The sequence below is a fragment of the Limanda limanda genome, chromosome 17 (genome assembly GCF_963576545.1).
Source record: "Limanda limanda chromosome 17, fLimLim1.1, whole genome shotgun sequence".
In the NCBI taxonomy this organism is placed as follows: Eukaryota; Metazoa; Chordata; class Actinopteri; order Pleuronectiformes; family Pleuronectidae; genus Limanda; species Limanda limanda.
In genome coordinates this window covers 15,148,090-15,165,832 of record NC_083652.1, presented here as the reverse complement: position 1 = coordinate 15,165,832, position 17,743 = coordinate 15,148,090, and the positions used below count along the sequence as shown (strand labels likewise).

The following is a 17,743-nucleotide window of genomic DNA, read 5'->3' as shown; positions in this document are numbered from 1 at the left end:
GTGCAGTTATGCAAATGAGCTGTGAAAGCAGAAGAATGAGCTCTCTGTGGTTTCGGATCAATGATGCCTGAGCTGCCTTTAACCACAGCTCTGTTGATAGTATTTTAAAATATGTTAACAGAGATCAGCTTCATTCAGTGCATTCCACTGAGAAATGTATCGAATAAAACACGTATTCTTTCCAATGGCAAGTTCATCCACAACATTGTGCTGTAAAACATAAACTAAGGTCGTGGATGCTGTGGTGATATATTACTGAAGCCTAGTATGTGGGAGAGAGTGAGATACTGTGTCTGTGGTGCGAGCATATGGCTATTTCCTGGAGGCAGTGTGCAGACCTGGTGTGAACACAACTTGAAAAAAGTCTCGACACTCACAAATAGACCTTCATTTAGCACCCAGCTCGAGTCGAAGCTGATGGAAATGTACTTTACAAACAACAATGTCACGTGAAAATATTCACAATTGTGTAACCATCTCTTTTATGATCATTTTAAATGATAACCAAGTATTGCTGTGAACTCAATAATGAGCCTAAAACAGTATATGTTTAGCGTGTGAGGGTTTCTGAACTGTTCTGTGGTCAGTGAATGACAAAGAAAGCAACAGGCTTATGTAACAACGCCCCCCCCCCCTTAGTGGCAGAAAGGGTGAGAAGACGGGATCGTGGGACTGGAGAGGAAGATCAGAAAATGAGCAGATGGAAAGAGGTGAACGAGGGACGTTGACGGACAAAAAAGACGAGAGAGGAGGAAGGAAGGATGCACATTCAATATTATATCAATATTTTTACAGATGAAAATGTCCTTGAATAAAAGGAAAATCCCACCATCACTGTTAAACATCCTGCGCTACATTTCCCAAAATGCTTTTCAGAAACCAGGGATATTGTCAGATTGACAGAATTTGATTGACAGATTTATTTAATAACTGAAAAGCATTGACACTGCAGTGAGGTGTGCCAATTCCAGGTGAAGTACCTGGAAGTTCACCGGCCTGTTTGTCTGCGCCAAGACAGCAACTGTGAATTTCTTGAGAATTTTACACACAAAGCAAAGTTGATTTTCCTGGAACAGCATGTGGGCCCCACCTTTCATATCTGTCTCCAGGCTACATTGCATTACGGTTCATTGAGGACAGAGGTAGAGTACAAATATTTCCAATGTAACCTGTTCCCAGCACGGAGGGTAACAAATCAACTTAACAATGCCAGGTCTTGTCAGTCTGTTTATCTCTACAGTTAATAGACAGAGTAATCCTTGTGTGTCTCACTAGACTTTCCTTGATAACCTGACCTGTGCTGACTCGTCTCACCTCAGTTTTTCTCGTCAGGTTCTCTGTCAGAGTTCAAGCAGTTTTCCAGGTTTTCTTTTTCGACCTTGACTTTGTGTGACTCTGTATTTTTCCGACTCTGTGCATCACACCTGCAAGTCCAAATAACTTGACCTGAACCTTCCTCATGTGGCATCTGTATTTGGATCCTCACCTGTTTCAGGAAATGACAAATATCGCAGTAAGTCAATGAAAATTGGTTAGTCTTGATCGCCCCCTGGTGGCTGTCTGCAATAAACCCCCGCTACTCTGTGTTCATCAAGATTTCAGCGATGCTAATGCTCTGATCCACATCTTATTGGACGTCCACACTGGTTTGCTGGCCTCGACTCTCGCCCCAGCTCAGCAGCCCTATGGAATAGTTACATCAGATCCTGTGTATTGAGGAAAGTTGAAGAGGTTCGGCTTCTTTACCAAGTGATGAGTCACTGTGTCACAGTCTATCTATACATAAACACCGGCCCATTCAGGTACACACACAGGGTCTGCTTACATCACTGCCACCGTCTCCTGCTACCACTGCAAATTGTGTTCTTCTGATTTTACAGTCTGCCTGCTCATGTAGCGATGCAGGTGTGAGAGCCGCTGCAGGTCAGAGGTCGGGTGAGAGAGACGGTTGAGAGAGACGGGTGAGAGAGACGGGTGAGGTCGATGTCGGCTGGTGGGCCGAAGCTACAGTAAACCAGGATTGATGAGACCAGCGTGAACCGACACAGACGGTTACGTGTCTCCAGGCTAAATCAATCTCATCTAGGTCATTGGCTGCCAGCTGACAGCCACTGTGTGTGTGTGTGTGTGTGTGTGTGTGTGTGTGTGTGTGTGTGTGTGTGTGTGTGTGTGTGTGTGTGTGTGTGTGTGTGTGTGTGTGTGTGTGTGTGTGTGTGGCAGTTGGGACTATGGCTGTCACTGTACGAAAAATTTGATTCTGTGGCCTCAAAGCAGAGGGGAGAGCAATTCTACTGGTACTCTATCGGTTTTTAATATATAGGGTTCTAGGCACTGATGTCCTGCTTTGCACCACAGACCCTAACCCTGTTCATAAAGAGGGACGAAGCAGCGTCTCATCTTCCTCACACCGTCCAGAAATTAAGCCAAAATCACCCAGATAGGAAGACCGCCATCTTGGACATTTAGAGCAAGAGGCAAATAACTGATTATAACCAAACTCATCAGACGTCCATCAGTGTGATAAGAACCGGCAAGAAGACAGAAACCATCTTCAAGAAAAATATATTTGACCTCTACTGTGACTTGTTGTTTTGGTCCATGTCCTGTCCACTAACCTGGAGGAGACAGGATTTATGAACCTGGCTGACGACTCACAAAGTCACACAATTCACCTGCTTCATCCATAAAAAAAAAACTTCAATGTATCCTGGTAAAATTAATTCAAGATTTGCAGATGGTGATTCTCCAAAAATCCCTTGTGAGAGCAAGAATCCTCAGATGAGTCACAGCTCAGCACCTGTGTTTGCTCTCAGACTGTGAGTGATGAGCGTCTCTTTCCCCAACGATGGTATTTCTTTAGGAAAGGTTATTAAAAAAAAGTCACATCTGATCAACTCATTAAACTGCACTTTAATATCAGCGCTTTTACAGTTCAGACTGAAAATAACCTAAATGTCAAGGAGAATCTTTCGCTCTCTCTCTCTTTATTTTGTACGCTTTATTGGCATTATGATGTGTTGGCAAAGCACAAAGTCAATATTGAAGACAATCAAAGAATCAAATTCTCTCTCTCTCTCTCTCTCTCTCTCTCTCTCTTACTCTGATTCTCTATCTCATTCTGACTCTCTTACTCTCTTACTTTGACTCTCTCTCTCTCTCTCTGACGCTCTTTGTCTCTCTCTCATTCTGACTCTATTACTCTCTCTCACTCTTACTTTGACTCTCTCTCTCACACATGTATTCTCTCTCTCTCACACTTTGATTCTCTCTCTCTCCCTCTCTCTCTGACTCTCTTTGTCTCTCTCTCACTCTGATTCTTTTACTCTTTTACTCTCTATCTCTCTCGCTCACTCTGACGTTCTCATTTTGACTCTCTCTCACTCTGACCATCTCTCTCACTCTGACTCTCTCTCGTACTCTGACTCTCTCTCTCTCTCTCTCTCTTACTCAGAAACCAATCTCTCTCTCTCTCCGCAGACACACCCCCACCATCTCTCTCGCTGTGGCGAAAAGGAGGAAGCGGCGGCAGAGAGAGAGAGAGAGAAAGAGAGAGAGAGAGAGACACACCGAGAGAAAGAGAGAGAGAGAGAGAGAGAGAGAGAGACAGAGAGAGAGAGAGACAGAGAGAGAGAGACAGAGACACACCGAGAGAGAGAGAGGGAGGGAGCAGTGCAGCAGCAGCAGCTTGTGCACTCGGCGGAAGAGCAACACGACGAGAACTCACCGAGAAACTAAAGAACCAGTAACACCAGCACGGAACTCTGAGCTGCTCCAGTCCAGCACCAGCAGCACCAGCAGCAGCAGCACCGACACTCTTTGGCTCGGACCCGGTCACCTCCCGTCGGTCGCTCGGTCGGTGTGAGAGAGAAGAGGAACCCGCAGCCCGGTGCTCGGCAGGTGTCCCTGGGAGGATGGCGGACTCGGCGGTGGCGGTGGTCGCGGCCGGCAGCGACGGAGAGGACGGGCCCGTGCGGGGCTTCGCTCGCCAGGGAGCCCTCCGCCAGAAGAACGTGCACGAAGTGAAGGACCACAAGTTCACCGCTCGCTTCTTCAAGCAGCCCACCTTCTGCAGCCACTGCACCGACTTCATCTGGTGAGAGGGACACACACACACACACACACACACACACACACACACACACACACACACACATACCCGGGTCAGCAAGTCACTCCACAGCCAGGCACATGTTGGATGTAGAAGCGTAAAGAAGTGTTTTTAGGAACAAGAGTGATGGGGAAGGAGAAGATACCCTCTGACAAAATGGCTGTAGACCCCTGTGTGTGTGTTGATGGGATCATTAAGTTGAGGCAGGGATGAGGGACCAGTGGGAGGGCTGCACTGATTTTCCTCAGAAGAACCAGTGGGTCAGGTAGAGATGTGTGTGGGCAGACTGGTGTGTGATAACCTTCTGCAGAGCTGCATCCAGCAGGAACAATGTTCTTCTGATGTAAACGGGTCAAACTGTGACACAACAGCTCACACAACTTTACCTCCCTCTGCTTGACCCCCCCCCCCCCATCCTCTCAATCACCTGTACAGACATGCCACTGTGCAGCCCACTCCAGTTACATATCATTAAGTTCTCCCAGGGACAGGTAGAAGTGGGAGAGCTGCCACTGATTGCACAGTTCTGTCAAACATCAGCTGCAGCCTCCTCCTCCTTCTTGTCGTAGATAATGTGTGTGTGTGTGTGTGTCAGGTAGAGACAAACTGGGGAGATATGTGGGCAGCTCCAGCAAAACCCAGCAGCAGACGACTAGTGTGCGATAATATCAGAGTGGCTGCTCACCAAACTTCTGAATCACACGTACAGACAAGTCACCGTGCAGCCCACCCGGAGATAAAGACGACAGAATGATGACATCCTGAAGTTATAGCAACATAACATTACAGATGTCATGCAGAAGAAGAATCAGAGGGAATAATGAATAATGTTTCTCACGGGTCCAACACTGACAACGGCTGCTCCCACAACTTCACCTCCTCCCGCTTGGTCCCCTCCTTCTTTTCCTCTGCATTTTCTCCTCTCAGTCACCTGTACAGACTTGTCTTCCTGCAGCCCACCGGGAGGGGGTTTACATGACAGTGATACGGCCCAGTGGTCGGGTTATAAAATGAGTTTCCGGCTCTAGGTTGGCCTAATTTGTCCCGTTTATTATTATCGGTGCTTTGCGCTACTCCCAATACAACCATCAAGTGCTGCGACGGGCTTTTTAATTTGTGAATGGCTAAATGGTTTGACCTAGAAGGTTGTGTACGTGTGTTCAGGGGAATCTAATGCGATTGTCTGTCTATCTATCTATCAGTCTATCTATCTGTCTATCCGTCTATCTATCTATCGTCTATCTATCAGTCTATCTATCTGTCTAAATATCTATCTATCTATCTGTGTCTATCCGTCTATCTTTCTATCTTTGCATCTTTCCATCTAGGTCAATAAGACTAATGAAAAAGAACAATGAGAGCGCTGAGTGATTTGACACCCCGTGAGATTATCTATTTGAAGCCACAATATGAGCATGAGCAGGGCTGAGTGTGCTTGTGAATGTGTGTGTGTATGTGCGAGTGTGTATGTGCGTGCATGTGCGTGCCCCTTCAGGCCTCCCCGCATATTTTTGAATAGGTGTGGTCGACCTTCTTGCCTTGGGGTAGCCGTGACCCTGCCGAACACAACAGTCTTGCCATTGTGTGTGGAATTAATTGGCCCTCACTACACACACTGTAATGTTCATACATAATTAAATGTCCACACTGATTGTGTATCTGGGTGTGTGTGGAATTTGTGCTCTCAAATTGAAATCTGTAGAGCTGCACAAAAATAGCAGACAGTGTTTGACATTTGTGTGTGTGTGTGTGTGTGTGTGTGTGTGTTTGTGTGTGTGCACTGTACACACGTCTGTGCCTTTACAATGTTTAATATTCAACATGTTTTGTGTTCTCTCCACAGGGGGTTTGGCAAGCAGGGATTCCAGTGTCAGGGTACGTGGATAAGACACACACACGCAAATATACACAGTCACACACACACTCATGCTCCATTGCCTACTTTCTTTCTCTGTTCTGTTTTTGTTTTTCCACGCTCTTAATTACGAGAGCTGTCATTTCCCATTTCTTTGGTTTTCAGGTTCAGATTCCAAGATCAATGTTATACCTCATCGGTCTCTTCTTCTCTTCTTCACCTTTTGTCACTTTACTTTCGTCTTTTCTTTTTTACTCACCTTATCAGTCTCACTCTCATCTTGGTCCTTTCATCTCACGTCTTACTTTTCTTCAGAGTGAACACTGAGGTTCAGAGCATTTGTCTCTGATGCAGTCGTCTCCAATTCATATACATACCTCTCAATAACACAGGACCTGCGATAGGCTTTAAACTCTAGTTCTGAAGGCATATTATTTTATATTAGACAGTTTACATTTCAGGATTTGATTGGAGCCAATAACAACAACATGTTCACCTTTACTCCAGACAGGAAATAAACTTGGGCCAACATATGTTTGACAGGTCTATCATTAAAAGGCTATAAATTATTCTGTATCTTTGTTTGAGATGAAGGCGCTGAAGCTGTGAATTGACTGTTTCCTACAAATAGAGTGAGACCAATACAACTGTATGGCTCAGCTCTCTTTAAAGATCAGGTCAACGCAGTCAAGTCTGGAAGTGGAGGCAGGACTTTGGAGCTCGACTCAAAAAAGAAAGCTTTCTGTGGGTGTTGGTTTAGTTTTAGATCGTAGGAAGGTGACCGGGCCTCGGGAAATAAATATCCCATTGGTTTTGCCTACACAGTCGATTCATTGACTGAGCATTAAACACTTTCAGCTTCAGCATCAAAAATCTATATTTTTTTAATGGTTTATAACGTTCAGACCTTTTTTTTAGGTATTTCGTGTTGTCAAAGGTAAAACACAGTTTCCATTAATATTAACAACAGGAGTCTGTTAAGCCATTTTTTAGATATTAACTCTGGATTCTGGACAATTTCAGGAGTTTGTCTTTCAAATATGAAGTCAGACATGTGCACAACCACAGGAAGAAGTCCTAAACGTTCAGGTGAGGGGCGGCATCTGGGCCAGAGCATATAAGAGGCAGGACATGATGTATAAATGGAAGAGTCGGCCCCTTATTAAAAACCCTCCATGTCATTGTCTTTCCAAGTTGACATATTTCGGAGTTTTCTACGTATATGGCTCCTCTTTTCTCTTCTGATTTCTCGTCTGTTATCAACACGCCCAATCGCTTGCTGTGAACTTTCGGGCTGTATCCTCACATGAGCTTATATCACATTTGCGGTTTCACATACATGTACAGCCCCACCCAAAAATACCATGAAGATGTATAGAGTTGAGTGCAGTGCAGGTCCCAGAGAATCGTTACAGGGTGACACCGGGTAAGGGCTCAGGAACTGAGGCAGCTAACTGGAATTCAGCCAAATGGCACGTCAAAATATGTGCTGCGAAAAAGACCTGTTGTGTGTACACAACAAATAATGTTTTGTCATGAAGCTCAGGTCCATGGAGGTGAAATGTAGGATTAAGGTCAGGAATGATCAGATTAGATCAGATCAGTGGTTCTCGCTGGTCTAATCGTGGAGAAATTTGCATTGTCCTTCATCGTATGCTGAAACTTATGTCCTGTTCAAACTCAAAATGCGTGATGTAACTCCACAGCATTATGTAAATATATTAAAGACTATGTGTCTGTGAGATTATCTCAAATAATGTAAATAATAATTAAATCAGGCGAGGTAAAGATTCCATCCTTCTGCTGTATTTTGAGCTTCATCCTACAGTAGAGACGGATACTGAGACACAGCTCCTGCAAACATAAACTATCAGATAATAAACATATGTTGCCGACAATAATGTGGAGCTGCTCTGAGTTTTTCTGCAGTTTTCAATTTGCATGAAGTCAGTGGTGTTTTTTTTTCAATTTCATGAACAGCCGACTCGATGTGTCCAAGGATTTTCACGTCTCCTAGCAACAGTGAAACATTCAGATGCAATTGTCTACATGCCGATGGATGGAAAGAGGAGCTGTTCAATACAGCAGTGGGTTAGCTGGTAATTAGCTGATGTGGATATGTAATACGTCAATAGTGTCCTTTAACAGATGCATCCGCTGCACCATAGGGGCACCCACGCCTCTGGAGAGGAAGGGGTGTGATGCAAGTGTGTGTCTGTCTGTGTGTGTGCGTGCGTGTGCACTTTGACACTCTGATAACAGGGCAGAGCACTGAGGACTAAAACGATTTACCGCAAAGATTTCAGATCTCTCTCCTCCTGCTGATGCCCCAAAACAACCTGACCGCCTGACACGTGTATTTGAGTTTGTACAGGTGTGAGTGAGTGGCACTTGGCAACAATTGCACACACCTTTGTTCATCAGGTGTGTCTTTGCGTGTCCTGAGACTCGGCTCTTTGACGCATTTGTCCAATCCGGAGCAGGGTGTCACTTCGAAAGGGAATTCCTCTGCAATGTCTCTCTGACACACACACAGACACACACACACGCTTTGGGTGTGATAGTCGTGTGTCACAGTCATCTCACAACTAAATGCAGAGCGTTTGTGTGTCTGCAGGAGGGTTGACTCTGCTGTTTGCTCTCATCATTATTCATGATGTCGCGCTCTGACACCTGACTCTACTAATCAATGTCTTACACGGTGTCTTGTGGATTGATTGTATTCTCATTACCTGAATCAGGTCGTGTCCCCCCTCGTCTTGTCTCACAATCACACCACCGTGGGTTTGTTTTCTCCTGCTTCTTCCTCTCGCTGCTCCTCGAGTTCTGCAGCTCTGTCCTTCGACCTCAGTGTTTAGTTGTCTCTGACCGTCGCTGATCCAGAAGAGGTTGATTGTCTTTGGCGTCTTGTTAAACCGCCGCTGTAATTAATATAACAGCTGGCTTATTGCTGCTGCGCGTCTCAGTGGCTGTAGAAAGGCTTCAACCAAGCCGAGATTCATCAGCAGCATTCGACACTGACATTTGTTCCCTGTTGGTTTTCTTTCTGCCTTGTCATGAGTGCCAAAGGGAAGTTAGATTAGGTTCTGGTAATTAAATGACATAATCAGGAATTGTCTTTGCTTTTTTTGATATGAGCCATTGCAGTCTAGAACTTTACGCTCCTGGCTTTGCTTACATTTCCTCAGCGTATTCCTCTGCCAAGGCCAAAAAATATTTACATATAAGAAAAAGTATGAAAATTGCCCCTCTCACTAAACCTGCCCATCGAATTGACGCCTTCATTGTTGTCTTTGATCGGAAAATTATAGCATACTGCAAGTGACTAAAAAGAAAGTAAGGACACACCCGGCTGTTTGAATGGTGGCTTGTTCCAGCCTGGAGCATGGTTGTGTTTTGCATGTTGTGTAATATACATTTTGTGCTGGTCTGAGCGGCTCATTGCCACCGTGGTGTCGTTGCTGTAAACAATAACCTGCAACGCCTCTGTGGGATCCTGCTGTTCAGGTTCCCAAACCTTAGAGAGAGCGAGTGAGAGTTTGCAGCAGCCTGAATGATCTAACATGGTGTTTCTAAGAAGAGAGAGTGTGTGTGTGTGAGAGTTTTGAACATATTTCCTGTTTCTTGATGTCGAGAGTTAAGCGAGCACGTGATCTGTGTTCCATTTAATGACCCAGTGAGCACTTATTTCCTTAATGGCTGCCTGTGCAGAACTACGTGTGCTCTGCAGCTTCAACGTGATTGGTTTTGTGTGTGTGTGTGTGTGTGTGTTTATGCACGCATACCTAAATGAGTTTGTTAATAATGAGTTAGGTTTCAGCGTGTAACAGGCTATTCTGTGTCCTCCACTGTCTGCTCCCAGACTTAATGGACAAATTATCCCTTTAGCGTGCTTGAAAAGAGTTCAGGGAGGAGGAGGGTGGGTGGCGCTGGGTGACAGGGAGTGTAAGAAAATTCATAAATAGCAGCGGGAGACTGAGAAGAGATTCGAAAAGATGGATGGCGAGATAAGGGTGGAGGAGGCAGAGGGAGGTAGAAAACAGAGGGGGTGGTATTCATGGAGGAGATGGGAAGAGAGGAAAAGAGGGGAAGGTGAGTGGGAAGGACGTAGGAAACAGACGATGATTACATGTGATTTTCCCAAAAAATTCCTATGGAAATAGCTCAGAGCCAGAAGAGGGATGAACAGAGGGATGACGGATGTGTTACATGTCCTCGGGGGCAATAAGAAAAAAAGTGCAGTTTTCCCCGCAGTCTCTTTTAATGTTTATGATTTAATATGATCATGCAGAGAACATACTGTACAGTAGAGAAAATGGAGAAGAGATACTAGGATATAAATGATGAACATTGAGGAAAGATATAGGGCAGAAATAGATGCATGCTACAATTCTCCATAATTTATTCTATCTACCATTCTCTGTTTAGCCTCATAAATAAAATCCTTTTATAGCACAATGCAACCTGTTATGCTTTTGCAGATGATGCCATCGAACCCACCCGCTTAGGTTCTGTCAAATCCAAACCATTTTAATTAAGTTCTCGACCGAGAGGATTGTACGAAATTTGAGTGCTCAGCTCTAATAGCATCCTCTATAATCTAATAAGAAAAAAAAGAAATCCAGCAGGCAGATGGTTGAAAATGAGTAAGAAAGGTATATTCACAGGACTGACACTCCAGCAGAGAGGTGGGGAGTGAGATTTTTCCTGCATGGGCAAAGGAGATAATGGACAGAGAGGAGGAAGAAGAGCTGGAGAGATGAAATGGTGTAGGCACGCTCTGTTGATTGCACTTAAAACGAGCCATAGATGAGTTGCTTGCTGCAGCTTTTAGCACCTTTTCCAACAGACAAATGTATCTGTATATATTTTTTGTTAAGTGCCATTCAATCCTCTCTTTGACTCGGGCGTCTCTCTCTTTCACCCGCAGCCGTGAAGCCTGCACTTGGGCACGGTGCCTGCGTTCCTCTGGATTTCATATGATACGTTTTCCGCCTTTTCAGGAGCGTATTCAGCTCTAAATGAGTTGGTGAATATTTGCAAACACGGGAGTCTGTTGGCAGTGCTGAACGCAGCTCAGGTGCCTCTGCAACAGCAACCTGTGTGGGCGAGAGGTCTCCGGATCCAAAAACCTGCCTCCTACACACACAAGCACACTTATTCATGCGCACACACACACACACACACACACACGCACACTCAGTGTTGATGTCGAGGTGTATCATTGAGATCCTGGAGCAAAGAAACATGGACACATCTGTATCTGTCTCTATCATCCAGTCTTTTGTTTTTCCACCTTCTCTGTTTGTTTTCCCAATTTCTTTTGACCTGCCAGTCTCTCCGTGTCTATCCCACACTCTCTCTTTTCTGTTTTTCTCTTTCTGTCCTCTCCAGCTTTCTCTTCCCGCTATGCCCTCCTCTTTCCCTTCCAAATTCTCTCTCTCCTCTGCGTTTCTCCGTCTGTTTCTCCCCCTCCTCCTTGTTCCCTGTCTCTCCTTCAGCGTTTCCTTCAGCTTCCTACCTCTCCCTCTATCTCTCGCTCAATCTGCCCCTCTTTCTCTCCAGTGTCTCTGTGGTGGAAACTGTGGGCTTTGATGCTTTTAAAAATAGCCTAAGTGTTCCACAGAGAGTAGCACCAAATGGGATGGATGGATGGATGGATGGGGGATTGGAGTGGGGAATGCAAGTGGAGGGAGAGTGTGGAGGTGTGAAGAACATTGGAAAGCATCAGAAAAAAAGCAAGGATTATAATGCAACATGTCTGCATCGAGATATCAGACGGAAATGATCGGAGAATAAAGATGTGGATCTGTGGGGTTGGGCTTAGACAACCACATTAAAATTTCTAATTTATGAGAACACAACTTTGATATGCTTTTCAGATTATAAAGTCATAAATGTGCATGCGAAACTATTTGAAAATAGTTGTGATGTTTTTTTCAAAATGGAGAAAAGTATTTTCTGCATAGTACAAATCAACATTTACATTTCTCAATATTTCAGGAAGCGTTTTTCCGCAGGTGAAAACCCGGGCTGAGCATTTTGCATCTGCCTCTTTAGGGTCCGTAGTTAATCACATGAACACATAGGCCGGACTTTTATAGTGTCTGGAAAATCCGGAGTGGTGTGGTGTCCGGCTAGAGAATGAGATGAGGCAAGATAAATGAAGAAAAGGAAGATAAAAGTGTAATTATGGCTTTTTGTGGAGCTGCTACTTCTGCACAGAGGTGTGTGTGTCGGAACCACGATTGTGAAGTAAATGGCTTCACTGAAACAGATTTCATGCAAATCTTTCAGGATGTGAAGGGCCACTTTCACATCTGTCAGCACCTCTCCAAAAGGGAACAAATCTGGTCTGCATCTCATTTAGAACCACATATGAAAGTGACGCAAGCCTCAGATTTTCCATGTGATTTGTGCAGTTCACACTGTCATTAAACAATCGGATCCGTGTCACTCAAGGGCCCCAGTCTCAGCATCGTCTTTGTGTATCATCTATACTGTAGCAGAAATTCCTTTATGCTTTGTGTGAGTTCTCTAAGTCTGTCCCACAATTTCTGTCAGTAACGCAAGTGACTTTGCTGAAAACAGAGTTCATGTTATGTAACAGCGTTGTGAAGTCTCTGACGCCAGCTACTGTTGTGCATAAAACAACATCCTCAGTTGGCTTATTGATGGAGCCAAAAATATTGCAGCATTATAGTGCATTGATTTTTCCCTTGTTTTTCAGACACAACAAACCTGTGCTCATGGCACACAACCACATGATGTGAATCCCATGTTTAAAGTGGGGCGGCTCGTTTCTGATTATTGCCAGAGGAGGAGGCGTCGCAGTGTTTCATTGTAATGGGTTTTTTGAATTTCCTTCTCCTGCTTAGGATCTCCAGTTTAGAGCAGGAGCTGATTCTCTAAGGCTCACATCATTACCTGTACGAGTCAGTGATGCCAAATTGAATTCATCAGAGTTGCGTAGAGTTTAATAAGTGTGACCAGTACCACAGTTAAAAATATCTGCTAGTGATGATGAAACAAACCGACGAATAGAAAAGAAACAAAACGAGCTGATCAAATTACACCCGGGAAGTCAGCCACCGAAGTTACGTGTAAAAACGAAGGAATATCGATGCCAGATTCGACAGGTTGCTCTTCAGGTTTTAATCCGATTTTCAGTTTAAGTAAACAAGCCTGTAAACTGAGACTCTGCTATGACTTTGGTTCCAGTCGTACTTTCCTCTGACAGTTGCTGTACAGTAACACCCAGAGTGCGTTTCCTCCCCCAACTACTTCCTCTTCTCACTCTAGTGTGTGTGTGTGTGTGTGTGTGTGTGTGTGTGTGTGTGTGTGTGTGTGTGTGTGTGTGTGTGTGTGTGTGTGTGTGTGTGTCTGTGTCTGTGTCTGTGTCTGTGTCTGTGTCTGTGTCTGTGTGTGTGTGTAATTTTGGTCTTTACCTCATTAGAGAATATAGAGCAACCAATGTTAAGACAATTTAAAATAAACTTTCTCACTACCTCTACCTCAGTGGTGGGCTAGCGGATGTGTGTGTATTTGTCGCTCTGTGAGTGTGTGATTGTCTAATTTGACTTGTGAGTGAGGGCCAGCAGCTCCTTTCACTCTGATCTACTTTCACACATCTGAAGACTCTGATCACTGATGGTGTTGTTTGTTTGTCCGCGTGCTCGTACTCACTTTCAGCCACTGACAGATTATCTCCTTCAGGGCTTGCCGCTGCCATTTTGGGCAATAGTACACCCGTTGCCACGGTGACACTTTGGAGACGTATCGGGCCGGATCAAACGGCCAATGTGGGTCAAGCTCGTTTGACAAATGCCTGTGCACTCTCTGCATACAAGTCACCATTGTATTGAAGAGTCAGAAACAAACAACCCTTCACTCTCACCTTCACAAATAGGCAAAATTGATATGTTGATTTATCACATGATAGGAAACCTGCGAGAGAAACTATGTAAATTCAGGGACAACATTTCACTAAAAGGCCCAGACTGAAGCAAGATTCAAACCAAAAACCTTCCACCTGGGAGGTGAGAGTACTAACCACTGCACCGGCCCTCTCAGTTACCCATCAATATATTAGATTATGAATTAGTAAAAGTATTCTTATTAGTTTTAGTAGTAGTAGTAGTTGTAGTATTGTCAATCATATCGGCTATTTGCATGATCGCCCACCAGCGGTTGTAACACGTTAATTGGGGGTAACTCATTGTGAATGTGTTTCAGTGCCAGCAAGTGTCATTGCTTAACAGTGTCGATAGCGGATGTGGTTCAATGAGCCTGTGGCTGCAGACTGGTGACCTCTACCAGCTGCTCTGGCAGGTAATGGAAACTCCATCAATGCTCATTAGAGGAGGATGTAAAAAGTTTACCCAGTAATATTCAGGTTTTTCTTATTTGGGGTTTAATCAGTCACTGAGAGTTGTATCAATAACTCAAAAATGTACTGTGATTATACATAATGGTCTGATAAAATGATATGTTTAATTAAAGCAAGGACTTCTACTGGGAGCTTATACTTGATATGTACACTTTATATAATTCTGTGGAGTGTGAGTTGCAGGTGTAAATATTTAATGGAACTAGATGGTGACCAGTTGTCGCAGTTGTTGGTATAAAGCTTTTCAACACATCTTAGTTTTTGGTGAATATACTAACATGAGCAAAAATAAGGTTTATGACTTTTAATATAGCTAAGATTAAGATAAGTCAACTGAAAGTGAACTTAGTGGTTAAATACAACTTCCTTCTTTTCAAACTTCTGTTAAGAAATTGCCACTTTGCTGTGTACAGATGAGTTAGTAGACAAATGCTGCACCATCGAAATGTGCCTTTATCTTGGGATCCTCTTTGTGATGCTGCTCTTTTGCATTATTGAGCATTATTTAGTCTTTTATCATCTAAATGCAGATCAGCTCTGCAGTAGAGGGCACTGGCTTTGTGTAAATCAGCCTCAGTAATGTCAGAGGTCGTGTTTCTAACTTTTTTTTCACAACAAAGGCAGAAGTGCTCTCCACACGCTAACATCCTTTAATTATTCACTTTCACTTTGACAGCACTCGTCTCCTCCATGTTCGCTGCCACTGGACCTCTGGCCTGCTCTGTATTTGCTGTTTGTAACGAAGGCGATCTACGATTTGAGCCGATGCTGTCAGGGCAAACTGACGATGAGATAAATGTCGAAAAATATGAATCATGGTGTGTAGGTGGGATGGCTCACCTGGATTACTAACTGCTGGGGCTGAGATGATGCTGCTGTGGGTTTGAAAGTGTTCTTTGAAAACCGCTGCAACTGGATGAAATATCAGAAACTGTTTGACCAGAAATCTTTTTTTACTCAAAATAGCTTTTCGGTTGCAAAGAAACAATTGTACTTTTGCTGGCCGAATAACAATCCTGGATTATCTGGGTTGACTGTTGAAAAGTTTAACCACACATGTGGCTTTACTGGTGACAAAATGAATCCCCCTCACTCTCTGTTTATTTTACTCTATCAATCAGAGTACGCTAATTAGGGCAGGGTTTGATATCATGTAAATTGGTACTCGGCAGTATCCACGTACTTCGGTCTGTCCTTTAAAGTCCAGAGTACAGCAGCCCACCTTATTCCTAACATTGCCCCTCTTTACACTATGTCACCTACCTTCTTCCTTCACTCCCGCCATAATTACTACGGCCATTAGAGTTCACTTAACAACACAACTATGGGTAATAATAGGCTTCATGCACACAATGACAGTAATTGGGACTTCGGACCATTGTTTTTTTACACAACATTCTCAACTTGATTCATGCAAAAATGTACAGCACACCTCAATGCACATGTTCAGATGTTTTATTAAGCCACAAATGGTTAAAACAAGGGCACCTCCTATAATTAATATCAATACAAACTGTGGACTATGGTGGTGTGTTTATCTGCAGTGTGTTTGTGTGTCTGTCTTTGTGCACATCGTCCTATTCCAGCAACAAAATCAAAATGCTTTGAAAACATGGATTTGTGGCCCCATTTCTCTGTGTGTGTGTGTGTGTGTGTGTGTGTGTGTGTGTGTGTGTGTGTGTGTGTGTGTGTGTGTGTGTGTGTGTGTGTGTGTGTGTGTGTGTGTGTGTGTGTGTGTGTGTGTGTGTGTGTGTGTGTGTGTGTGTGTGTGTGTGTGTGTGTGTGTGTGTGTGTGTGTGTGTGTGTGTGTGTGTGTGTGTGTGTGTGTGGACCAGCTAACTATGTCACTGTTGCTCCTGAGATCCTTTAACCCATTCCTCCGTAGATGGTAACCTAGCAACAGGGACACAAGCCGAGAGGAGTGCAGTCATCTTAGACCTCTTTTTTTTTTCCGACTCTCTCTCTCTCTCCATCTTTTAGACTTTTTTTATTTGACTTTCGTCGTTTGTGTTGTTGCCCCTGCACACGTCTCCTCTCCATCTCTCTTCCACTTATTGCCCATTCATTTCCTCTGTATTTATCAGTTTATAAATAGAATAGAAACAAATATCGTTGACTTTGGTCCTAAACTGCTTTAGCACTGTAACATATATAAATCAGATGTGTAGTATAGTACTAAAACAGATTTCTCATCATGCAACAGATCACTGCAACTTTACAACTCGTATTTAATTCATTATTTGAAACCTGTTCATCTCATCCGCTCTCTTGTTAATATCTGCAGCTCTCCACTCTCACCCCTCTGTCCTCGTTCTCCCACACTCTCATCCTCTTCATGCCACCTCTCTACGGATTCATGAGTAAATCACCAGATTAGATAAAAGTGCATATTGAGCATGATGACTCCACTCTTCAGCAGTTTAGCAAATGGCCAACGCTCATGTACACAATACAGACGCTAAATTTTCATTTTTCTTCAACGTATACTTACACCCACAGTTAGTTTCATGCCGTCTGGCCCAAAACAGCAGGTAGTGTTTGCGTGGGAGTTGGTACAGAAAGAGGAAATTACTTTTTGTGTGTGTGTTTGTGTTAGTGTGTGTTGGCTGTACATGTTCAGCATTTGCTTGCTCAGGTCAACTTGTGGAGGTAGATATACTTCTGCCTGAGACACACACACACACACGCACACAAACACACACACACACACACACACACACACACACACACACACACACACACACACACACACACACACACACACTCTCTATCTTAGAGAGGGCACTCATTGGCATAATTCATTTGCCAGCCCCTTACCCAAACCTTAACCATCACAACTAAATGCCTAACCCGAACCTAAACCTAAGTCTTCACCCTCGAACAAGCTTTTGAAATTGTAAGGACCGACCAAAATGTCCTCACTTTTCAAAAATGTTGTCACTCTGTGAGGACTTTGTCCAAATGGTCCTCACAGGTATATACGTACAAGTGCACACACACAGAAATAACAGAGAGGAGACAGACATTCAATTGCAAATATTCAAATAAGTCCCTGTAAATTGAATCTACCCGGCGAGTAAAGTGCTGCATTGCTTCAAAGGATTTCTGTCGATTTAATTCCAGAGAGGTCAGGTTCAAATATCCGATTTTAACTTGCCAGCAGAGAACCCAGAACTGTCTTTCTAGAATGTAATCCAACTCGTGTGATTAGCTTTAGGGCCTGGAGTTAGCAGCTTAAAGCAAATGACGCCTGACTTTGCTTCATTCCCTGAATATTTCTGGGTTCATCACCTTGTTGATCGGACAAAACAGGTCACTTTGAAGATGCCTCCTTAAGACCTCTTGATATTTTGCTTGGTGATTACCAGAGGACAAACAGTAGAGCTGAGGT

General features: G+C 43.9%; 1 protein-coding gene across 1 annotated transcript in view; it reads left to right on the top strand.

Annotated features, from left to right (window-relative positions):
• Positions 1-3,911: 3,911 nt before the first annotated feature.
• LOC133023475 (protein kinase C beta type-like) overlaps positions 3,912-17,743 on the top strand; it is a 57,610-nt gene continuing 43,778 nt past the window's right edge. Inside the window, exons 1-2 of the mRNA XM_061090513.1 lie at positions 3,912-4,093; positions 5,952-5,983. Of these exons, the coding sequence (XP_060946496.1) occupies positions 3,912-4,093; positions 5,952-5,983 (214 nt within the window). The remainder of the gene's footprint in view (positions 4,094-5,951; positions 5,984-17,743) is intronic.